A 23213-nucleotide genomic window follows, 5' to 3' on the forward strand; every position below is an offset into this window, starting at 1 on the left:
GTTGGTTTCCTCGTACGAGAGAGAAAGGGTTTTCGTGTCCAAGACGTTTCGGCCAGAAGACGGCTTCTTTCGTCAGGCCAGGAAGTTGAAAGCAGCGGCAACGGCGCTCTTGCTGGTTTGCATTGTGCACTAAACGGACAGGCTTGGCAGAGGGTGCCCAGCTTGCAGCGCTGTTGGGTGGACCTGGCATGAGAGGACATTAACAATAGGTGACCGAGATGTAACCATTTGTCTAAGAATTGCAAATTTGGAGGAGACCCGTTGAGAAGGGTTCTAGTAAATTGTACTTTGGTATCGTGACAAAAGAGGTGATAGAGGCGGAGACCAAGTCACGTGACGGTCAAGCTCTTATCAATATCAAGAAATATTTCTGTAGGCCAATGACCTAGTAGACATGAAGAACCATACCCGCGCTTCACCGTGTTTTATGAGTTTTTTGTGAGCAGATCTGGCCAGTTGGTCACGAAATTTGCCATTGGGTGCCTCGAAAGTCTCAATGGCATGCAAAAAATATTTTGTGTTGTGCTCGCACACCTCTCTTGGAAGTCTTGAGCAAGAGCAGATGTTTCCATGTGTGAATTTTCCTCTTTACCAGGGGTATTGCTCCCGTTTCTCTTTTCACATATAGCGTGTGCGCTCACCTCGTTATGTTCGCTCGCTCAACAGGTAAATGAGCATGTTTGGCCGGACTCGGCAGCTGAAGGATCCTGGCAAGAAGCCAGGCGGTGGATGGGTCAGCAAAAATGGCACCCAGAAGTCTGGCCAGGGCACCGCCAAGAGTGCAGCGGCCTGGAAACAAGACACCTTGGAAGGGCTTGAGAAGGGTTCACGAGTGTGGTACAAGGCTGGTGCGGACAGCTGGGTTTTGGGTACCCTGCTCACTCGCCAGGAGGAAAGCTGGAAGGTGGCATTGGACTCGGAGGCTGGAGAAGGCACAGGGCAGGTAGGCTCGTGTTCTGCTTGCAGCTCAGAAATAGCTGCCCATCCTGCAGTGGATTTCCGCGCAATGGGGCCATGCTCAAAGCATCTGCATCGAGATGGACAGCAAAGCATGGTAGACTAGCAGCGCATCATGACGTGCATATGTCCCTGATCTTGCCTATGCATTCGCAGTGGAGTTGGTATGGCTTGCACAGGCGTTTGCCAGAGTCTTGCATGGGCATGTCAAATACAGACAGTGGGGCTTTGACTGAGCCTTGACGCATCTTGATGCCCAGGTGATATCGTGCAAGCCTGATGTGCTGGTACCAGCCAATCCAGTGATCTTGGACGGCGTGCCGGACTTGACCGGCCTGACATACCTGAACGAGCCCTCCATCCTGCACGGCCTCAACCTGAGATATGCAGAGGACGAGATCTACACCCATGCTGGTCCAGTCCTCATAGCTATCAATCCCTTCAAGCAGGTACAATGCCCTTTGTTATTATATGAAGCCCAATTTGCATGCGTCCATATAGAGGCCATCCACATGAGGATTGTTGGCTTCTTAACTTACTGCAGCATACGTGGAAATGTCGGGTGCGTGACAATGAGCTTGAGCTGATGGTGTAATGCTCCCTGGGTGCCAGGTGCCGTTGTATACGGCAGAGATAGTGGAGCGGTATGTGACAAGAGGGACGCCGCGGGATGGGAGCGAGCAGCCGGAGCCGCACGTATTTCTCACAGCAGACACTGCCTACAAGGCAATGTGCCGCAGCGGGCTGAGCCAGAGCCTGGTCATCACCGGAGAGAGCGGCTCCGGCAAGACAGAGACCACCAAGATAGCCATGCAGGTCTGCTTCCTGAACATTGTTCACATGCACTCCATGCAGCTTGTATATTAAGATTTCGTAGGACAGGGGCATGCTCATGGTACCGTGTTGGTTGTACCTCTGGGCAATGTGCTGTCATGGATACAGGCTGACCAAGGGTGTTTGTGTTGGTGCACAGTACTTGGCTGGACTCGCTGGAGGCACAGGAGTGGAGGACGCAGTGCTGGCCACGAACCCGCTGCTGGAGGCGTTCGGCAATGCCAAGACGCTGCGGAACAACAACAGTAGTCGCTTTGGCAAGCTCATAGAGATCTACTTTGACAGGGGCCATCACATCTGCGGCGCGCTCATCCAGACCTACCTCCTGGAGAAGAGCAGGGTAGTGCATCAGCTGCCGGGAGAGCGCAACTACCACATCTTCTACCAGGTGATCTTTAATTTTCCCTCATTTATCTCACCTGGTCAGTCAGACACCATTACCACTTATCTCACTTGAGACAAGCAAGGTACCTATTTTTCTTATACCAAGCGAGCAACACAGAATTCGTCATATTTGTGGGCCCCAGCTCACTAGGGGTCCAGTCTCGGCTGCATGTCTGAAAGTGGTATTGGTGCTGTCTGCAGCTGTGCAAGGCGATGAAGGGTGAGCAGGCGGCGCAGCTGCGCATTCCACCGGACGCCCTGAAGCACTTCCGGTACCTGAACAGATCCGGCTGCACCACCATTGCTGGCACGGATGACGCTGCAGACTTCCAGCTCGTGCTGCATGCCATGGACGCCGTCAACATCGACAAGAAATCACAGGCAAGCTCATTCTTCTTGCACTGTTGATTCAACATTGGGTCTTCCCTACCGCCTCACCCTGCCCCTCCTTTCAGTTGGATGAGGATCTTGAGGGGAGGGGTGTGCTGTGCGCTGAAGCAGTCTTTCCTACCGATTAAGCATGTCTGGCAGCTATTCCTTTCATACTTGGATGATGTGCTTTGGGGAGAGAAGTGCTCTTTAGTGAGCAGGCAGGGTGGCTGCACAGGGCCTGGTGTGGATACTGCTCTCCGCGATTCTTTGGCTGGGCAACATCGAGTTTGACAGCGCCGGAGATGACAGCGTGACGGTGCGGCGCGACGAGGCGCTGATTAACGCGGCCGAGCTGCTGAGCGTGGACGAGGACGAGCTCGCCACCGCTCTGTGCGAGCGCACGCTCAGCGCCGGTGAGACGGCTGTAGACCCCCGAGTGGCCTTTACACATGCACAAGAAGCTGTGGTCGTGGCGGCATGCATCGATCTATTTACATGCCCACGACCTCAAAGATCACAGAGCTGCAGTCGCAACTGATCAGCAGGATGTGTTTAGCACGGGCAGAGGCATTGCTCCCGGGCTCCTTACCGGCAAGAGCACCCGCTCCCCTTGCACGTGCAACAGCAAAGCAATGCTCTGAAAGCGGCGTCAGTGCCGCCAGTCTCTCTTCCCGGGAATGTGAAGAATTGCAAGGGGTGGTGAATAACGGGGGGCACGGAAATTGTGGGCTGACGTCGGCAACATGTGGCGGCAGGTGGGGAGACGATCCAGCGGCGGCTGCGGCTGGACGCGGCGGAGGATGCGCGCGACGCGCTGGCCAAGGCGGTGTACGCGGCGCTGTTCCGGTGGCTGGTCACGCGCGTCAACGCATTCCTGGCCGTGGGCAAGAAGGTGTCCGGCACCAGCCTGTCCATCCTGGACATCTACGGCTTTGAGTGCTTCATGGAGAACAGCTTCGAGCAGCTCTGCATCAATTACGCCAACGAGCGCCTGCAGCAGCAGTTCAACAGGTGCTGCAATCCTCCCAGCCATGGAAGATCCTCCTTGTCTGATCTGCATTGGAATCCACTATTTTAACTATGCTTTTTAATACTCAAAAGCTAAGAAATGAGAGGTGATTCTGGGGCGGCTACTGGCATCATCAAACCTTGACAAATTGCATACCAGGCCTTAAAGGGATTGGTGGCTGTTTTATTCAGCTGTGGTGTGGTGTTGGGGCCAGGCACCTTTTCAAGGTGGAGCAGGAGGCGTATGAGAGCGAGGGAATCGACTGGGCGCATGTGGACTTCGAGGACAACCAGGACTGCGTTGACCTGCTGGAGGCGCGGCCACCGCGCGGCACCGGCATCCTCTCCCTCCTCGACGAGGAGTGCCTCTTCCCCAAGGTCCGCCAATTTCCTGCCGCCTGCCCTTCCCCTGGTTTTTGGCTTGTTGGCAAGTGCTCTCAAGGTGGAGTCCTCTCGAGGCTCACCTCGGCTGCACTTCTGCAGATATGTCGCACTGGCAGGGGGACAAGTTACGGCAGGAACCAAGGTGGAAGCCGGTGTCCGAGTTGGTAATGAGAGGGCAAGGGGATGCAAAGGGCGGATACTCAATAAATGGCTTTTCCTCTGGACTCAGTCACCAGGTGGCCTCTAGTAATGGCACCCTATTGAAGTATGCAGAGCAATGCGAAAGTTAGAACTCTGATCAAGGGGGACTGGTTTGTGTGCGCAGTCCACGGACTCCACATTTGGCGACAAGCTGCGGCAGCAGCTGAGGGACCACGCTTGCTTTGGCTTTGACCCGCGCATCCCCTCCCTCGACTTCATCGTGCACCACTACGCCGGTGACGTGCTCTACTCCTGCGACAAGTTCCTCGACAAGAACCGCGACAGCCTCAGCCCAGGTGCTGCCCTCCTGCCCTCCATCCTTCTCTGCACCAACACACTTATGCTGAGAACCTGTCAGCAGCAACATGCAACTCCTGCCCTGCAGTCTGCCATTCGCATGCTAAGCATTGAGCTCGCGTCCTGAGCATGATTTTTCCTGTAGAGCATCTCTGTATTGAGGGCTGTTTTTTGTCTCCTGCAAGTATACTAAGTGGTGTTGGGTTGTGTGCTGCCGAGCACTTCTGCATGGATATCTGTGCATGATGTGTCCTGAAGATTAGTTCTGCATAAAGGGCTGTGCATGATGACATTGACTGCCAAGGAGGCACACATGATGGGCTGACTTTTGGGTGTGGCGGGGGAGCAGACCTGGTGATCTTGTTGGAGGGCGGCGGCAACCAGCTGGTGTCGCAGCTGGCAGAGGACATGGCGCACGACCAGATCAACCGCACCTCCTCCACCACCGTTGGCGCGCGCTTCCGCGAGCAGCTGCGCGACCTCATTGCCCGCCTCGACCTGTGCGCTGCTCCCTCTTCTCTCAACCAAGCCAAGCCGTGCAGACGCCCTGGAATGCTGGAAGGACTGGTGTTAGCTCCAAAGTCGGGGATGATTGAAGGGACGAAAGGATCATTGCATGCATGACACCTCATGGCTAGACTGCAGTCATGCCACTATGATGCGCCGTTTTGGGGTCCCCTGGGGCCCCCGGCCTTTGTTGGCGTGAAGGACAGAGATGGCGGGTAAAGTGGTGAGTGTCCTTACGTTGTCGCGTGCAGGACGGAGCTGCATTTCGTGCGCTGCATCAAGCCCAACAACGAGCAGGCGCAGGAGGACTACGACGCAGCGCTGGTGCTGCACCAGCTGCGCTGCTGCGGCATCACTGAGGTCGCGCGCATCGCCCGCGCCGGCTACCCCACCCGCTATGCGCACGCTCAGTTCGCCCACCGCTACTCCGTCCTGCTCGGCAACAAGGCCCCTCGTGCGCCCCTGTCCCCGCACCTTCTGACAACGGTTCCATCTTCTAAGTTTTAAGGGCTTTACATCTCAGCCCTGTTGGAGGAGCTGAAGGCTCCCGCCACGCAGCAGAACTTCTTTCAGCTTTTGTGTGGGCCCGGATTGCCTGCATATTGAGATGTTTAGAGATCTGACAGAGTTTGGGAATGTTGTCACAGGCAAGGGGGAGGCGGTGCTGGACACGTGCAAGGCGCTACTGGCCCAATTTGGCGTCAAGCCGGAGCAGTACCAGATCGGGCACACCAAGCTCTTTTTCCGTGCCGGCGTGCTGGGCCAGCTGGAGGACGCAGCCACCCGCATCAACAGGTCCCGCCTCTTGAGCCCTGTTCTCTTCCTTGCCTCATCACCCAGTTTTTCTCCCTGGCCCATTGCACCCTAATAGAGCACCGTAGCCGTCCCGTTCGCTGACAGTCCAATCTGATGCGGTGCAGGGCGGTGCTGATGATCCAGAGCTACAGACGCATGCTGCCGGTACGGCGCAATTTCGTGGCCAAGCGCTGCGCGGCGGTGCAAATACAGGCGGCCGAGCGCGGCCGAGTGGCGCGCCGCGACTTTGCGGAGCTCAAGCGCCGCCACGCAGCCGCCACGCAGCTGCAGGCGCGCTACCGCGGCCACCGCGCGCGCGTCGACTACCTGCGCACGCTGCGCGCCGTTCTGGTGCTGCAGATCGCGTTCCGCCGCTGGCAGGTCGCCCGCCGCGTCGCGGCTCGGGCGTCCGAGCGCGCCGCCCGCGAGGCCGAGCTCGCCAAGGTGGCGGCTGCCGAAGCGGCCGCACGCGCCGCCGAGGAGGCCGTCGCCGAGGAGGCCCAACGCAAGGAGCGCGCCAGCTTCACCGCCATCAAGGCGCGCATCCGTCCTGCTGCTCGTAGCACAACCTGCTGTGATCTCTCGTACCATGATGTAATTGTTGCTCCAAAAATGCCTCAAGAGTCTTGAAAGATTGGAGGCTACTGTATTACTTACCAGCAAGGAAGTCTGGGTGGGTAGGAGTTCAGGATGGTGTGATGGTGGGCTTGATGCTGCTGTGCCCAACATGTGATTCAGTCTTGACCCTGGGTTCGTGCGTATATGCCATCTAAGCCAGCAAGGGGTTGCTGATCGTCTGCAGAGCTGGTGGGGCTGACAATGGGCTGCGCGTGTGCAACAGGACGAGTTTGGAGTGGAGCAGGACGACGTATATGAAATTGTGGCAGCCTGGCACGACCATGCGGCGGACGTGGAGGAGTATGTGGCGGTGCAGGAGGAGTTTGGAATGGACGCCAAGGGCATCCGCGAGGCGCTCGAGGCGCATCGGCGCCAGAAGAAGGACCTGGACGACTACGAGGCCCTGCGCAGAGACCTGGGCATGGACGCGGAAGGCATGCGCAAGGTGAGAGTGCCCGCTCTCTGACATCTGACACACTCTCTCCCCAGAGTTGTACATCCAGGCTTTGGTTTTGACAGAGGTCCAGATAAAGGGAAAAGAGTGTAGAAAATATGCTTAGTGACAGTCTTCTTCAGCATGCCCCCCGGCTGCTCTGCTGGGCAACACTGCTTGTTTGATTTTGTCTTGCAGACATTAGGCATGCAACGGGAGTTAAGACTGCAGGTATTTCAGGCATTTTCCAGAGTCCAAAGTTTGGGGCCTGACTGGGGGTCACGTATGAACATGTGAAACATGGAAGGAAAGCAGAAATACAAAAGTGGACAGGGAGGCTGACTCGGCCCTCACCATGTGCGCGCAGGTGCTGACGAGCTGGCAGGCGCACGGCGCCAAGCTGGAGGCGGTGAGGGCGGAGTTTCAGACGGACCCGCAGAGCATGCGCGACATCCTGCGCCTGTGGCAGCGCCACGGCCACCAAATCAACGCCTACCTGGAATCCGGCGAGGCTCAGGGCCTGCAGAACGGCGCCAAGGGCCTCCCGGAGGTCCGGGGTGCCCCGGACACCAACGGTGCGTGACCCTTTCTCATATCCACCCTCCCTTTTGCGAGAGTTGAAGGTCACATGTTCATGAAAAATAAATTACCAGTTTGTACAATGCATAAGGGGACTGAAGACTGCAGGGTGTAGTCTTCAGCACCCTCTGCAATGCTGGCTTCTGTTGCCAGCTCTTTAATATCGATCTGTCCCACCTCCTATGCACTGCTACTTGCAAAGATTTTTCCTATCAATCTGTTGTAGTTGCGGCAAGAACGGCAGGCGACTCGTGGCATTTGGCCATACTGCATGGCAGACTATCAGCGGACAAATTGAGATGCAGAGTGGATCACAGGCGAGTCCCCAGAGCTGGGCGTGCCGACGCCGCAGAAGGTGGCGATGCGCAGCACGACCATCGCAGAGGAGCCCGAGGAAGAGGACGCAGCCGCCTCCGGCGCGCGGCCGCAGGTCCTCTCCGCCTCCGCCTGCCAGCAGGTGCGAGATGTTATTATTACACGTTTTCCAGTTCCTAGGCATCTAGGATCTAGGTACGTCCAGCAACACGTGTCTCAGATTTCTCCATTGTGTGCGGTCATGGCACTTTCTTCACCAATGCAATGACAACCCAATGGACTCCAAATCCTCCCTTACGTAATCATTGTCAGCTCTACGTAATTATTCGAGATATTTGCCATCCTACAACCCAATATGCTGTTTATCGAGTGACGACTATGTAGGAGATGCAACCCAATTCCCGGGCCTGTCTGCTTGTCAGTGGATTGTTTTGGTTGTGAGCAGAAGGCAGGGCAGAGCTTAGCGGAGGTGCAGCTCTTGCCACTCATGACATGTTGAACTGCCGCGGTGCTTGGTTCCCTGCTGGCCGCATGCAAGCCACTGGGGAATGGACGAAGGATAGCGATGGATTGGGTCTTTGACCAATGAAGCCTTTATTTTATTTTTATTGAATTATGCAGAATTTGTGGCCCAATCAAGACTGCAAGCATGATGACGGTGTGGTTCGTGTGGCAGCTGGCGCTGTGGGAGGAGTACGCGGATGAGGTGGAGGAGCAGATGCGCGTGCTGCTGGCGGACAACGCTCTGCTGCAGGCTGCACTGGCCGACGTGCGCTCCAGCCTCACCCACGACCGCCCACCCTCCGCCGGAGCCTCCGGTGCGCGCTCTATACCCCCTGGCTTGTCTCTAAATGATAAATTATGTTGTTTTCAACCTGCTGGATTGCTTGTCCTGTTGGATCTGGAGGTATCACCTTCTTTCGGTTGCAAGGCTCACCTCACTACCGACAAACCATCTCCTTCTGAACCACCTTTCCGATCCAGGGCCTGAGTGCCAAAGTCCTGTCTGGTTGGGGTTCCTGCTTAGCTGCCATTTTGCAATGGCCTGTGGTGTTGGTGTTCCTTGGGGCTGGAGAGGGTGGAGCTGCTTGTGTGGAGGCAGGGGTGGACCCCCGAGAATATTGAGCAGCAGGGACAAGGATGTTGGATTCCCGAGGGGATGAGCTCCGTTGCTTTGGGGCCCGGGGTGTTTTTGGGGAGGTTGCCGGTAAAAATTTGCTCAGTAAGCAGTGCATGCTTTGCAGGGAGGCGGGACGACGGCTGGGCGCTGCCGGCGTCGCGGCCGGGCACAGCGGAGGGCGGCAGCGGCGCACCGGGGCCGGCGGCCAACGGAGGAGGGAACCCCGCTGTAGCCACATACGTGCGGCCGCTGGCGGAGGAGCTGGAACGCAAGCGCGCACTGTTCATGGACGACGCCAGCTTCATCACCGAGGTGCGCAAAAGGCCACGCGATGCATATTGCGCGTCTGGTAGCTCCTCAGTGTCCGACCAGTGTGTGCGCTTCATGGCACGATAAAGGGTCCTAAAATTGACTTGCTGAATTGAATGCAGGTGCGCGAGGGCCGCGCTCTGGCGCCTGGCATGGACGCGGAGGCCGAGCTGCGCACGCTGCGCCTGCGCTTCGACAACTTCCGCCGCGACTTCAAGGTGCGCGCTGCATGATCACGCTACAGAACGGAAATGCTGCCGGCCTTTGGAGTTTGCGCACATGTCAGTGTTTGGAGGACTTCAGATACAGGCTACGCTGTGTCTGGCACCGGTCAGCACTTGCAGTTGGAGTCTGGAGTAGGCTGCGCAGCAGGTGCTCTGGGAAATGGCAGAGCTGTGACAGGTGGTGCGCGTATGCAGGCGCGGCTGGACATCACAGCGGAGAATCTGAAGCGCATAGAGAAGGAGGAGAAGAAGGCGGCGCGGCGGGGGTCCCTGCGCGTGTCGGGCTCTGGCGACAGCCGCACAACGTCGGAGGCCAGCATGGACGCCTCTGGCGCGCACACGGCCTTTGGCGGCGACATCGACGCCTCCAACAAGGCCGGCCTCTCCTCCATGCTATCGCGCCTCTCCTTCAGGCGGCCCCACTGATGACTCACGGCCCGGCACCGGGGCTTCAACATCTGAGGGGGACGAGGGGGTTCTGGGCTGCACCTCATGCTGACTTCCATAAAGACATATTGGGCAGCTGATGAGCCTCCAGGAGTGGCTCAGAGACCCCACAGAATGTCCTCTGGGCATATCCCAGAGATGCCTTGAGGCCCTGTCATGCCCTGCTGATGATGCGGCGCCGCCGTTCTTGCTTAGAGATTAACGAATGATGATATGACCTTGCGGACCCGCAGGCATGCCACACCAGGGTGTGGAATCTGCTGATCCGTGCATGGCTGCCTCTGCAGTGTTAGCGGTGCAAGGCCTTCAGCAGAAATAAAGAACCTTTGGTCTGCGTCCCACCAATTTAGCACAGCGTGACTTACAGTGACCAGGCTCAGGAACCCCATGAAGAAGCACTTGGACCAATTGTTATTGGAAGCAGTCAGATCGTGAGAGAGTATGCAACTGAATATTTCCAGCAACCTGCGGCTTCAGGTCTAAGCTCTGTTGATCAAGTCCGTCACTTTCGGATCTCCACCTTTAAGCATACGGTACATGCGAATATCGCTATATAGAGGATCTACATAGGTTTACCTGCTGGTCATGAAAGTGTATAATCCAAGACTTCTGCCCTTATGAAGGAGTTCAACCACCGCATTCAAATTATTTCCAGTTTGGTCATTCATTGCGTTTTTGGGTGACGAACTCTAGATCTGGGTACGTCAGATTGCAGATCAGGTGTCTGTGTAGTAGCATCTCTGATAAAAAGTCGACACTGTGCTTTGTAAAGAGAGTGGTGCAGCAACGCCCGGAAACATTCAGATGCACTACATATGGCAACCAACCATGAAGCATGACTTAAGCTTGTCATGATCGGATATGGCATATGAAAGACACCATGTTACAACTCATTCTAACTTCACAAATTTCAAGCAAGTCCAATTGTTGCAACATCTGATCTCATGTGTTTTGCAACTAACACAACAGCGTTCACATCCTATTTAATTCCTAAATTATCTTCTCCTAAAGTAGCACTAACACACGATTCACCGTGATAAAATGAACCTACGTCACACCATGAAGGCCTAGTAGAATTGTACACACAACGATATGTTTTACCTAATCCATCAAGATCTGAGCACTTTGCAAGAGCATAATGCCCACCGGATGAGCTAAATTGTCAAAGATACACATAAGATTTGAGTAACACCTACACCAAGCGCCTAAGGTCCTAATTTACAGCCTCACATTTCAATTTTGAGTTCACAATAATGACCACAACAGCTGCATGCTGGCTGCGCTTAGCAGTTCTTCCAGCACGCCCAATAATGCCTGACGGTGAGTTCCACAATGCCTGACGGTGAGTTCCGCAACACCTGACCTAAATCTTGCACTCAAAACACAACGGCAGAGCGAAGACCCCAAGCAGGTGGACCTCGCTCTCCTGCACGGCAAAATTCCAGGTGGCCAAGCCTAAAAAACACCTGTCCCTCCGTCAAAACATTTCTCTTCCCAAAAAGAGGCACCCTAGCTGTGCCCAGTCAATGGCAGTGATTGGCTGTCAAACTTCCACCAGTGCTCACCACAGGGTTCTTGAGTCTGAGGCAAAACACATCCATGCAATCACGGTTGCAAAATTGACCTCGGCAAAAACACGTTTCCTGGAACGAGGTGTGCCAAAATGTCTGATATGCAAGCTCTGCTGATGAGACAACAGAACCACAGGCCACCACATCACAGCATCACAAACTCAGCTCTTGCACATAGAAGCCAGCTCTGCTCAGGGCAGGGCCGCTCGACTGATAAGGAATTCTGGTAGTATACAAAATTGGTGGAGCCGGCCTGTGGCGGGATACAAAATTGCCTGGCCCTGCAGCCCCCTCCCGCGATCCTCCTCTTGCCCATTCAGAGGCCCAGGAAGCGCAGCGGGTGGAACTTCTGGCCTGCCTGCTCAATATCCTCCTCTGACCACAGCTTGCTGTTGGTCATGTAGCTCACCTGTGCGCACAATGACAAAAAAAATCAAGCCCTGTCAGACATGCAATCACTTCCCTGTCAAGACATAAATTCGATCAAGCCCACCACCTGCCATGAAAAGACAAAGCGCAAGCAGAGCACCAGTAGTCGCACAGAACTGAACAGTACAGTCAGCTGTAAGAAGACAAAGTGTGCACGGCTTTTCAAGACTGGCAAGCAGATGTGACGGCTACCTGCTCCAGTGCGCTGCGGAACTGTGGGCGGCCACCCTGGGGAGCTGCCTTGGCACGCTTCTCCTTCTTCTGGGGGGCCGCGCTGACGTCCTCTGCGTCAGGAGGGCAGTCTGGCCGCACGAAGGAGGCCATAGGCACACCCATGCCGTCGCCAAAGCTGTCCAGGGCCGGGTTGAATGCGAAGGGCACTGTGCGGCGCGCCTGGCTGAAGCCATGGGGACGCATCAGGGGCCCTGACGGTGCAGGTGCCACCTTGCTGGCTGGGCGGGACACGGGCATTGCCTGGCAGATGGTTGCTTGCATCATTGTGCCTGCTGGCAACACAGAGAGAGGACAGTCAGCCACCAAAGAGCTGTGACTGCTATGTGGCTTGCAGATACAGTTCTCACCTACTCCGTTGTATACAAGCCTAATTATTTTCAGAGCAGGTGCCTTATCCTCCTTTGCTAGGTCAAAAATATCATACAACCCAACACGTGTAGGTGTGAGTGGTGGAGGTTGCGGGCCGAGTCAACACATAACAAGGCCCCAACACCGACCTCGACAACCACAGGACGCATTGGACGCTGCACTCCAACCTAAAGCAGGCCAAAAAAGGTGGGGACCCAAACTACAAGCTTCAGGCACTGCAGCTGGGCAAAGCGCGGCACTCTACGCACCGCCGCGCCGTCTTGCAAATGCCTGTCTAGCATCGTACGAGGGCAACATAACTGCTCATAGTTGAAGTTTTCCTAAAGGCTGGCCGATCAAGCCCGATAGGCAGCTTCGCAAGGCCCAAGCCCACGTCAGACGACAAGGGAGGTCTTGCACAAACGAGAATATGTGACACTGAGGACCTCAGAGCGCTGCTCGCAGTGCACACCTTTCGTGTTACAAGCTGGCAAGACGGTTGCGGACGACCTGAAGCTGTGCGCGCTGTGTCAGCTGCGTGGAAGGGGTCAAACTTTGAGAGGTCCGAGGTAACGACTCGGCGGTGCAAGAGGCGAAGCTGTGGCGCGAGAAGGAGCAGAGATAAGCGGAAGAAGTTGGCGGAGGAGATCGAGGACAGGAGGAATGTTAAGCCGCAGATTCCGCAATCGTCCGAAATCACACTCCGTGTCAGCTAATGACTACGGCAACACGTGATTCGCACACTGGCGTTCCCTCCACAAGGACGGTTTGGCAAGAATGAGCCTAGAAAGGAGGACTTGTCATCATCTGGCTGCTAGAGCACCTTCCCGTGCAAGCTGGTGTAGTGTATGGCCAGCACTGACTGACAGATGCTTTCACCAGAGATGGGCATATGCCTGCATGCATGGTTCCGGATCTCTGCATGCAGACTGCCTGTACAGGTGCACATGTTCGCAGTATTTCAATCAAGGATCCGGTCACCGGTCCGACCGCCAGAGTCTGTGGCACTACCGGATGTAGTAGACTCTACTCGGAGTCTAGACCCCATCTGCAATTCTGCAGCTGCATTTGCATATTATCAGCTGGACCAGGAACCAGTAATCAGCTAGGGCCTCATGAGTGATCTGATCATGATCAGCGATATCTATTGGGCAGGACAACTTAATTGAATCTAGATCTTTCCACCCTCACGGTGTGGCCCGCCACTCAGGCTGCCGGCAGGATATGGCACATTGCAATGATTGTTGCCGCAACAGAACACTGTGTGTTCACATGATGCAAGATATGCATTGTATCGAGCATCTAGCCCAAGGTAAGCACAAAAAAGTACACATTCTCCATTATTCTGGCACCACTCACTGAGTGGCACTGGCAATCACCAGTGCAGTCACCAGCTGGCAGTCACACACTGGGACTCTTCACAAGCTTATCAACTGGCTGTTGCCTTGGATTGATGAAAAGGTCTTTTGGTGGACAATCGGCTGGTGATCAACAGGTTCATCACACAAGAGCAATTGATCCTTCCTCTTTGCAGGGGGTTTTTTACACCCAACTTGTTGAACAACCAGCTTATTCAGCGCAGTATGCGCTTTACAGCAGTTCAATGGCGAAGGCAGCTTTCTCTGTCGCAGAACCCCTGCACCAGAGGTGCCAATCACTGTGAAGATCTGGAGAAAGCAATGTAATCAAAGTTACTATAAGTCATCGCAGAGATGGAAAGCAGAGGCAGGATGCACCTCACAAGCTATCAAAATGAACGATGCAATTGATAGGCAGGTGGTCTGCTCAGTGGCCTGCACATGTCTGAAAATAGGCTGGGACGGGTTGCTCAACGGGCTTACCTTTAGGGGGCACCCAATGCTCGTCAAGATATTTCTCAAGACTCATGCTCCAGCTGAGGCCATCAATGCCGCAAAGCTGTCATCGCTGGATGCACGTCATGGCTTCCTCCAGCTTGGCTGCCAGCGCCATATTTGCTGCTGCGCGCCTGTTGCTCGAGGCAGCCCCCTCCTGCACCCTTGCCTTCAGCTGCAATATCAAGTCGCCCCAATCATTAGCTCCATGGTTGCTCCGAGCAGCAGGGCAAGCACAGGCGACTTCTGACTGCGCACCTCCAACAACTTCCGGGCACCATCTTCATCTCCTTGCTGCATGGCTTTGAGTGCAGCAGACTTCAAGACGAGAGCCTTGGAATGAAGCCTCTCACTCCGTGTTGAACATGAGCGGGCTGCAAAAGGACGGGGGAAACCTGGTCAGCGTGAGCCAGCACAGCACAGCTGGACACCAACAAGACCGTGGCTGATGTGTCGTGAACAATTCACCAGTCTGAAGAGCAGTTTTGTACTCTTCTTGTAAAGCAAAGAGCTCGTCTTCACTGTATTCTTGCGCTGTGGTGTTTCCTGTTGTAGTCGCCTCGCAATATGCACGATGCGTGAGGATCCGCAGTATACGGCTTTTGTAGTGGATTGGTTTCTGTACAACTCTAGTATGGATGTGCATGCACCTCACGTGCACGTTGGGAGTTGGTACTGGTGTGATGGGCATGAGATCAACTTACGAACTTTCTTGACGATCTAACGGAAATCTCATGATAATGACAAGAGCAACGCACAATATCTTCCAATTACCACCGCTTTGTCGACATCAAGTTTGTTCTCATGAACGAAATCAAAGGGAGAATTTGTCGACCAGGATACGACGGCGCTCTCGGTCCGAAGCCGCCCTCTCTTGAGCAAATTTGTAAAACATTTATCGCTTGGTCTTTGTGAAGGAAGTACAAAATGGCGGACCACGATCTCACCCAGGAGCTATGCAAGAATTTGGACAGGCATCTTGCCTTTCCTCTGCTGGAGTTTTTGTCAAACAAAGAGTTGTACAGCGAGACAGACATCCAGAAAGCAAAGATTGACCTCCTGCAGAAGACCAACATGGTTGATTATGCAGCGGAAATCTACACGGCATTGTACAAGACAGATGATGTCCCCGAGGAGATGAACAGTAGACGCAAAGAGGTCGTTGCAAAGCTGAAGACACTGCAGGTGTGCTCTCTTCATTTAGATCCGATCTGGGTCATTGTGTCACAGAGTTCTTTGTTGCATTCATTACGAATGTGCCAGGTCTCTGTGTTGATGGAGAGTGACACTTGTGTGTTCTGATCTTCTGATTGATCAAGTCTCAGGTCACCTTTTCTATTTGTGCAGGCGCAAGCAGAGTCAATTGTGTCCTTCCTGAGCAGCGAGGACAAGGTGAAGCAGCTAAAACAGGACAAGGCATACAACCTGGCCTTCCTGCAGGAGGAGTTCCAGATTGGACCGCAGCAAATAGACGCGCTCTACAACTTTGCAAAGTTCCAATTTGAGTGCGGCAACTACTCGGGGGCAGCAGAGTTCCTGTATCACTACAGGCACGCACCTTACTACTCAATGCATTGTTCTGCACTCTGTGGCCCACTGATCCAGGAATATGCAACTGAAGTGCTGTTTGCGATTATCACTTCAGGACGCTGGCCACCAACAGCGAGCGGGTGCTGAGCGCGCTGTGGGGCAAGCTGGCAGCAGAGATCTTGATGCAGCAGTGGGAGACGGCGCTGGATGACCTGACCAAGCTGAAGGAGATCATCGACGCCAACACCTTTGCACCCATCCTGCAGCAGCTCCAGCAGCGCGTGTGGCTCATGCACTGGGCGCTATTTGTGTTCTTTGAGCACGAGAATGGCCGCAATGCCATCATCGACCTCTTCTTCCAGGACAGGTCTGGCTTTTTGCCCCCTTGTGGTGCCTCTGTTGCCCTTGCAAGTCCTTGAAACTGCCAAGATTGTCTGTGAAGTTGCCATGGTTAGAGGAATCTGCATGTTCTCTGAAGAGAATTGCTATGGAGGATGCTTGTGCTTGCTCAGGAATGCAATGTGGGTGTGATAGGCTTGATGTGGTGTGGTGCAGGTATTTGAATGCATTGCAGACGACCTCGCAGCACCTGCTGAGGTACTTGGCGGCAGCGGTGGTGGTGAACAAGCGGCGACGAAACACGATGAAGGACCTCATACGCGTCATCGAGCAGGAGTCCTATGAGTACAGTGACCCCATCACCCAGTTCCTGGAGTGCCTCTTCGTGCGCTATGACTTTGAGGGCGCCCAGGTGAGCAGTCTATTTGATGTTGAAATTTGGGGCCCCATGAAAGTGGGGCACGTGCCAGGCTATTGGGCAGGCCCTGTGCAGAAGATTGTCCTGCTGGCACGCTATGAGCAGAGCGCTGCATGTTTCTTGCGTGCAATGAGCTGTTGGGTGAAATGCAGTCTTGATGGGTGCAGGTGAAGCTGCGCGAGTGTGAGGAGGTGTTGGAGAATGACTACTTCCTGGCAGCGCTGAAGGATGAGTTTGTGGAGAACGCGCGGCTTTTCATTTTTGAGACCTACTGCCGCATCCACCAGTGCATAGACCTGCGCATGCTCGCAGGCAGGCCTCTTTCCCGCCTTTTTACCTTGGGCTGGCTTGCTCAGCTGATATTTTGACGACATTGCCTTGTTGTCTCTTTGAGGAGGGGAAGAAACGTGCTGACATGGGTAAATGGGGTTCCGCAGGCAAGCTGAACATGGATGCAGAGGCGGCGGAGAAGTGGATTGTGAACCTTATCAGGCATGCACGTCTGAATGCCAAGATAGACTCCCAGGCAGGCACTGTGGTGATGGGCATGCAGTTCCCCTCAGCATATGAGCAGGTCATGGAGAAGGCAAAGGGCCTCTCGCAGCGCACCTTTGTGCTGGCCAACCTTGTTGTCGGGGCTCCCCAGACATGAGGGCTACCGATGCAGCTTGTACACTAGTCTTTTGTTAGGGTCTGCAAATTTCTTATATTCCTTGAAGTCTATTCCATCTCAGTGAGACTGTTGTCGGATGTTTGGAGGGGAAGATGTCACAAATGAAGCACATTTGTAACGGTGATGAGCCTGAGAGAACAACAACAGACCTGATTTTTCTGTTGAGTATATTCTGCTAATACAAGACACGAACAAAATAAATTAAGGTGTCATCCTTCGGAGTCGAGGCTGGGACCTTTAGTGCGCAATAAGCAGCTTTGCCGCCCGCACCGTCCGGGCCCCGTGCACCGCTCCAATGCGCAGTTCAACACTTAGACTCAAAAGACGCCTGGGCCAATTGCAATAGCTATATAGCATATATGCTGGTGGGTACATGAAGCAGTCTGAGCAACACTAAGATTTACATCATGAACATCACTATTTGACTCATGAACACTTGCCATACTGATTGCTCAGTCACGTTCTGGCATCTCTGCTGTAAATCTGCCTGTATTCCTTGAAGTCTGATCTGGACTGAGAGGGATGTCCAATTCTCGTCACTGAAATTAGCATGCATGTGATATGGGATCTGATATGGGATATGAAACAGCCTGTGATTTGTCTGGCAACTCAGAGCGCAAGCTTGCGATCGTTACAGGATCCTCCGGAGCTACGCGATACATGAAATTTGGTGTCTCAAGGATCAATTGGAATGCAGGATAATACATGGGTGCACTGATGCCTGCAACATCTGTCTCTAGCACCATGCTCCAGAGTCCATATAGAACTGCCTCCTCCTAAATAAACAATTGGAAGACAGATCCTCCTGTGCTTTCTCACTCGTTAGCTAGGCAAAGCAGATCTGCAAAACTGACAAGAACGTGCATGAAATCACAAGCCAGTCTGTCAAGCAAATCTTGACATGTGCAGCAGCATGGATCAAATCGCACCTTCATGCCTGACTACAGCAGCAAGGAGCTGCACAATGTATACATTCGAGAACCACATTCGTAACTTTCACCGGGCGCTATTGGTGGGCCATTTCGCACAGGGTGCCTGCTGCTCACTCGGCTGCACTCTCGCTGACATCTGCTTCGGGACCACGCAGCTCGTGCGCCGGTTTGCTGGTAGGACATGTGTTGCTGGAGTCAGTTTTAGCAGACTCGCCAGGTGCGGGGGCACCATCGGCGCTTGCACTCTGCAGAGCCTTCACCTCCTGCTGCAGTCTGCGCGCCAGCTTCTGCAACAGGCTGTTCTGACCGCGCACCCGCTCCAACTCACTGCCCTCCTCCGCTTGCTGTGACAGCAACATGGATCACTGTATTTCCCATGGTTCAGATACATGCTCCTGTGAGTCGCAAAGAATGGCGTTTGGCAAGTGGTGCACAGGACATGCAAGCAGGATGTCACCTGATTCCTCAAAGTCTGTGCCTCGCTGGCCAGCTGGATGATCTTGGCATTGGCTCTGGTGAGGTCCCTCTTGAGATTCTGTTTATCACTCTCCCTCACCGCTAGCAGGGAATCCATCTTGGCGATCAGCCTCTCCTGCTTTCCACTGTCCTCCGTCGTCTTCTTGAAGGCCTGCAGTGGTGTGAAGGTTCCTTACTGTCTAAGAGTCCTCCCAAGTTCCAGCAGATGCCAATGAAATGGGGCAACACTCTGGCAGTCACCTCGCTGGTCTCCTTCATGGTGGTCTCAAACTGCCTGTACTTATCACCCATGTCGTTCAGCAGCCTTGAGGCCTCCTTGAAGTTTGCCGCCTCAATCTGGGCCGTGTGGAGGTGCTCCATTGCTGTCAGCTCAGCCTGACGCAGCTTTGCATCAGCCAGCTCCAAACGCACCTCCATCTCCCTCACCTGCCCCCAGCCCACTCTTTGATCAGTGCGCATGCAATTGCGGAAGCCAATTTCAGCCAACGCTGCGAGCCCCAGACAGAGCTGGCATGACACTGGCCTAACCTTCCCGAGCCATGCAGCATCCTGTAGTGATCCCATGTGTGCAGATATGGTGTAGGTGTGCCTGCAGTGTCACCTTTGCTTTGTAATGCTGCTCCATGATGTTCTGCATGTCCAGATGCGCCTTCTTCTCATTCAGGCTCTCCTCTCGCTTGACATTCGTTTCGTCCACCCTGTGCAAGGAATGAGGATGTGAGCGGAGCATGTGCATCACAAGGATACTCTTCCTGGTCAGTTGCTATTCTTCAAGGCTCACCTGCTCTTGAGGTCGTTCAAGGTTCTCTGGAAGTTCTCAATCATCAGCTTCCGCTGCATCACATCCTCCTCCTTCATCTCCCTGTTTTGTTGCTGCAGCTTGCGTGCCAGCTCCTGCAGCTTGAGGTTGAGGCTGCTCTTGGCCAAAACCTCAGCTTGCGCTGCAGCAAACACAGCAAGTTTATCATCAGCAAGACAGCCATGCAGAAATGCACAATCACTGTGATTTGTATTCATTTGCGTGTTCCTACCTTCATCCTTTGCCTTGGTGGCTCTGTCAACCTTCAGTCGCAAGGGGATCAGCTCTGCCTCCAGTTTCGTCTGCTCCTTGAACTGCAGCACCAGCATTGTCTCAGACGACAATGTTACGTGGTGCAGGTCTTCATTCAGTGCTGACGGTCTTCTGTGATTATCACCTGAGCCAACAGCTTTTGCTGCAAAAATTCTATGACTTCCTCCGAACTCTTGGCATTTTCTTTGATGAAGATGTCAATGTCCTTGAGCTGTTTTTTCCTCCGCCTCAGAACATCCCGTTTCTCAGGTTCGCCAGTCTCCTGCTCTAGTTCTTTGAGTCTGTTGAGGATGAGCGACTTGCGATCCTCAATGCCGGTGCTTTCCTGATCGCAGCATATTTTCTATGTAAGATCAGCATAAACTTGGCGTGCAACTCCAGGGGGATCAGAAAGTATGCATCTATTCGGGTGGCGCCATCTTGGTATGTGCGAATTTATTAGAGGAGGACCCAGAAGGCTGATCTTAAAGGTGAAACTACACTGTGAAAATTTGCATCACGTCTGGCATGTCTGCCTGGATATCAAGAAGCAGTCCCGGATATGTTGGAGTTGTCAGTAAAGACGATTGAAATATTTGGGAGTTCGCAAGCATTGTGCGACCGCCAAGCACAAAAGAGAGGAGGCAAACAAATACCTTTTGCGAGTCATTGACGCAGTCATTGAGTGCAGCAGCGCCATTAGCTCTCTGTGATATGTCTGCCACCGACGACTTTGGTTCTTCATTGGCGCTCGTGCCGGTTGTTTCAGGAGGATTTACAATCGGCGCTTCTTGGACCGTCACCATTGCCGACTTTGATCAGACTCTGCAGCTGCATGCACGCTCTATCAATGAGAAATGCCTTCCGAGCAGATCGGCTGGGCCGTTTCTCAACGAAGGGCTATACCCCAATAGGTTTAGAAAACTGGGGTCGATAACGAGAAAAGTTTCGAAATGCGAGGGAGCACATTCTCGCATCACCACCGTCAGAGATGGACACTATGTTATGAGAGTAGTCAGGGTATATGCTGCTTTCGGTTTTAACGGTGTAAATTTACATGCCTTTAGAGTTACATGCCTTTCATCGCAATTTCGTAGAATTTAATTATGTCAGGTCCGTCAGAAATTCACGCATAGCTTTGCAAATTATAGGGTCTTGCGGCAGAAAAACATCTGTGTGTCATAGTTTCACATCGGACACGATGTCGGCATTGCCCGCATCACACCCTGCTGCAGACTGGTTCGCTCAGGATTGCTTCATGGGCATTGGTATGTCCTCTTGTGCCTGCAAACCTGGACCTGACGCTTAGCAGATATACATTACACTTGCCGGAACGGATCTTGCAGATACCGAGCCCATGAAAATCTCACCTCTCACAGATGAAGCTGGACGTGGACCAGTACTTGGTCCAATGGTTTATGGATGCGCATATTCTGCAATGAGTCAGATGGAGGCCTTGTCTCAAAGGTGCGGACAGTTCTTTCCTGTCTGGCAGTTCACGCACACCTAATCATACATGAGGGGTGAGTTTCATTTCTTGTGAACAGATCTTTTGCCGACTCAAAAACTCTGAAAGAGGAAAGGCGCGAGAGCCTCTTTCAGGAAATCAAAGAAGACGCATCCATAGGGACAGCAGTCGATATTTTAGATGCCAGGACCATATCTGCCCAAATGCTCCACAGGTAGCCTCCACAACTTTGTCTCCAATAACCAACACGACATTTGCTGAGGCTCAGTAGAAATCCATAACACCAACATTTTTTGTTCTTACCAAATGCTTCACTGCACTGCTTTGCAGCCAGAGGGAGAGCCTCAATGTGCTGGCAAACAATGCCACCTTCAGGCTCATCGAAGGAGTCTTGGAGTTGGGAGTGAGATTGAGGGAGGCACGTTCCTCTCATGCTTTTGAAGCAATACATAGTGTATGCCCCACAGTGCGCAAGCAAAGCCTTGAGCAAACGTGCATGTCATGTTGGACTGAGCTGCAATAGGAAAGTGCGGGCAATTTTGTCTCACAGGTCTATGTGGACACAGTGGGTGAGGCATCTCGGCACCAGGCTCGCTTGACAGAACGGTTTCCGGGCATCAGGTACCTTGGTACTGCCACTCACAAGCTTGCAAGTACCTTCAGAAAGGCACGTGTATCACGGTTTGGGAAGTATATCAAAATCATCATTGTTTTGCAGGTTCATCGTGTGTCCCAAAGCGGATTCTCTGTACCCCATCGTGAGTGCAGCCAGCATCGTGGCAAAGGTGCGGCTCACCGCCAGCTCAAATTCTAGGGGACTGTGTTCAGAAGCAACTTTCGCAAGATGAAACCTCACAATGCTGCTTTGCTGCTAGGTGACTCGGGACAGGCTGGTGAAGGACTTCAGCATCGCAGAGAAAGTGGAAGTCGGCCGGCAGACAGGATCTGGCTACCCAGGGGGTGCGTCAACCCTTCAGACCAGTTCAACATGCCATCTCCTGCTCGCTGTTCCCTGCCCCAGACCATCTTAGCTTGTGGTCAGCAGAGTAGGAGCATCGCAAAACATTCTTGCCCAAAAGTATCATCTGTGCTACTGATGTGCTGTTGGACCTGTGCAGACCCGGACACCAAGGCGTGGCTGCAGGAGCACATTGATCCTGTCTTTGGGTTCCCCAGCATTGTGCGCTTCTCTTGGTCGACGGCCTCCAAGATACTGGAGACGGGAGCCGTCCCTGTGCAATGGTGTGTCATACTGCCCTTGCACACATGGAAATGTAGTGTGTTTCTTAGAAGCAATAGGTTCCGCAACAACAAGGATTGATTGAAGATCATTTCCTACAAGTCTCCTGGTGCCCAAGCAATGTATCTGGTGCATAGGTGACATCTGGTGCATTCTGCAGGGAATGTGATGAGGAGCAGGATGGATCCCAGGGACAGCAGGTGCTGGCTTTTGGCAACAAGCCAGCAAGGGCACAGGTGTCCACGGGCGTGGGACGCCATGCTTTCTTCAGGGCCCACAAGCTGCAGCGAGTTGCAAATTTCTGAAGGAGCCATACCTGATTTTTTTGGTCGAAAGACTGTCTGGCAGAGGTAGAATGAATTGGCATGAATAACTGGGTGTCTCGTCAGGGCCACTCAGAGGGGTGGGTTCCCCTCAGCAGGCTGTGGCGTTCCACAGTGGTACTGAACATCATTATGTGGTGACCAGCTCCTGAGACCAGCCAGTGGCAGACTTAACAACATTAATTGGAAGACTTCAGGGGAAGCAAGCTGCCTTCTCTCATTTGGATCAGAATTGGATGATAATGGCTGGTCCAAGTGGACGTTGTGAAGGGGCGTACGGATGAAACCACACAGACTGGAGAGTCAGATGTAAATCGTATTTGGCTATCCGCCTTTGGACCTCAAGGTTGTGCATTGCATGTGGTGCTCAAGACCGGCACCAGTGCGTGTGGTGCAACTGCACGTGCATGATGCACGAGCGAAATCGCACAACCAGCTTTCAATGTCATCATGAGTCTTGGACCGGCATGCGTGCTAGTGCTTGGCTCCAGCGTTACTGCACCACTGCTGGCAGCCCACCTGGAATACCGTACATGCCGCCGG

The 23213-nt window shown here is 53.7% G+C and overlaps 4 protein-coding genes across 4 annotated transcripts; 3 read left to right on the forward strand and 1 right to left on the reverse strand.

Annotated features, from left to right (window-relative positions):
- Nucleotides 1-676: 676 nt before the first annotated feature.
- Nucleotides 677-10685, forward strand: COCSUDRAFT_64521 (hypothetical protein; the record flags this gene model as incomplete). The annotated part of the gene is made up of 20 exons (XM_005650991.1): nucleotides 677-943; nucleotides 1218-1406; nucleotides 1570-1773; nucleotides 1931-2179; nucleotides 2377-2532; nucleotides 2783-2960; nucleotides 3303-3558; nucleotides 3771-3933; nucleotides 4265-4436; nucleotides 4787-4937; nucleotides 5196-5398; nucleotides 5592-5739; nucleotides 5865-6333; nucleotides 6581-6802; nucleotides 7158-7365; nucleotides 7675-7826; nucleotides 8361-8502; nucleotides 8929-9116; nucleotides 9236-9331; nucleotides 9533-10685. The coding sequence occupies 20 exons, from the start codon at nucleotides 677-679 to the stop codon at nucleotides 9761-9763; spliced, it is 4044 nt and encodes a 1347-aa protein (XP_005651048.1). The 3' UTR covers nucleotides 9764-10685.
- On the reverse strand, nucleotides 10653-13037 carry COCSUDRAFT_46116 (hypothetical protein). Its single transcript, XM_005650992.1, has 3 exons — nucleotides 12839-13037; nucleotides 11977-12290; nucleotides 10653-11764 (listed from the first exon to the last, which is right to left on the reverse strand). Exons 2-3 carry the CDS (start codon nucleotides 12280-12282, stop codon nucleotides 11672-11674), a joined length of 399 nt encoding a protein of 132 aa, XP_005651049.1. The 5' UTR covers nucleotides 12283-12290; nucleotides 12839-13037; the 3' UTR covers nucleotides 10653-11671.
- Nucleotides 13038-15130: 2093 nt separating this feature from the next.
- On the forward strand, nucleotides 15131-17313 carry COCSUDRAFT_52355 (eukaryotic translation initiation factor 3, subunit 6). Its single transcript, XM_005650993.1, has 6 exons — nucleotides 15131-15404; nucleotides 15567-15769; nucleotides 15865-16116; nucleotides 16305-16500; nucleotides 16674-16818; nucleotides 16944-17313. Exons 1-6 carry the CDS (start codon nucleotides 15147-15149, stop codon nucleotides 17156-17158), a joined length of 1269 nt encoding a protein of 422 aa, XP_005651050.1. The 5' UTR covers nucleotides 15131-15146; the 3' UTR covers nucleotides 17159-17313.
- Nucleotides 17314-20653: 3340 nt separating this feature from the next.
- COCSUDRAFT_52356 (ribonuclease HII) lies at nucleotides 20654-22996 on the forward strand. The gene is made up of 9 exons (XM_005650994.1): nucleotides 20654-20907; nucleotides 21019-21106; nucleotides 21187-21321; nucleotides 21438-21525; nucleotides 21658-21728; nucleotides 21826-21892; nucleotides 21983-22067; nucleotides 22226-22349; nucleotides 22508-22996. Exons 1-9 carry the CDS (start codon nucleotides 20697-20699, stop codon nucleotides 22650-22652), a joined length of 1014 nt encoding a protein of 337 aa, XP_005651051.1. The 5' UTR covers nucleotides 20654-20696; the 3' UTR covers nucleotides 22653-22996.
- Nucleotides 22997-23213: the final 217 nt, after the last annotated feature.

The sequence above is a fragment of the Coccomyxa subellipsoidea genome (assembly GCF_000258705.1).
Source record: "Coccomyxa subellipsoidea C-169, whole genome shotgun sequence".
Lineage (NCBI taxonomy): Eukaryota > Viridiplantae > Chlorophyta > Trebouxiophyceae > Coccomyxaceae > Coccomyxa > Coccomyxa subellipsoidea.

Coding starts and splice junctions, on each gene's coding strand:
- COCSUDRAFT_52355 (XM_005650993.1), top strand. CDS start 15,147: ATGGCGGACCACGATCTCACCCAGGAGCTATGCAAGAATTTGGACAGG. Junction 15,405..15,566: donor CAAAGCTGAAGACACTGCAG/GTGTGCTCTCTT, acceptor CTATTTGTGCAG/GCGCAAGCAGAGTCAATTGT. Junction 15,770..15,864: donor GAGTTCCTGTATCACTACAG/GCACGCACCTTA, acceptor TTATCACTTCAG/GACGCTGGCCACCAACAGCG.
- COCSUDRAFT_46116 (XM_005650992.1), bottom strand. CDS start 12,282: ATGATGCAAGCAACCATCTGCCAGGCAATGCCCGTGTCCCGCCCAGCC. Junction 11,765..11,976: donor TCCGCAGCGCACTGGAGCAG/GTAGCCGTCACA, acceptor TTGTGCGCACAG/GTGAGCTACATGACCAACAG.
- COCSUDRAFT_52356 (XM_005650994.1), top strand. CDS start 20,697: ATGCCTTTAGAGTTACATGCCTTTCATCGCAATTTCGTAGAATTTAAT. Junction 20,908..21,018: donor GGATTGCTTCATGGGCATTG/GTATGTCCTCTT, acceptor CACCTCTCACAG/ATGAAGCTGGACGTGGACCA. Junction 21,107..21,186: donor ATGGAGGCCTTGTCTCAAAG/GTGCGGACAGTT, acceptor TCTTGTGAACAG/ATCTTTTGCCGACTCAAAAA.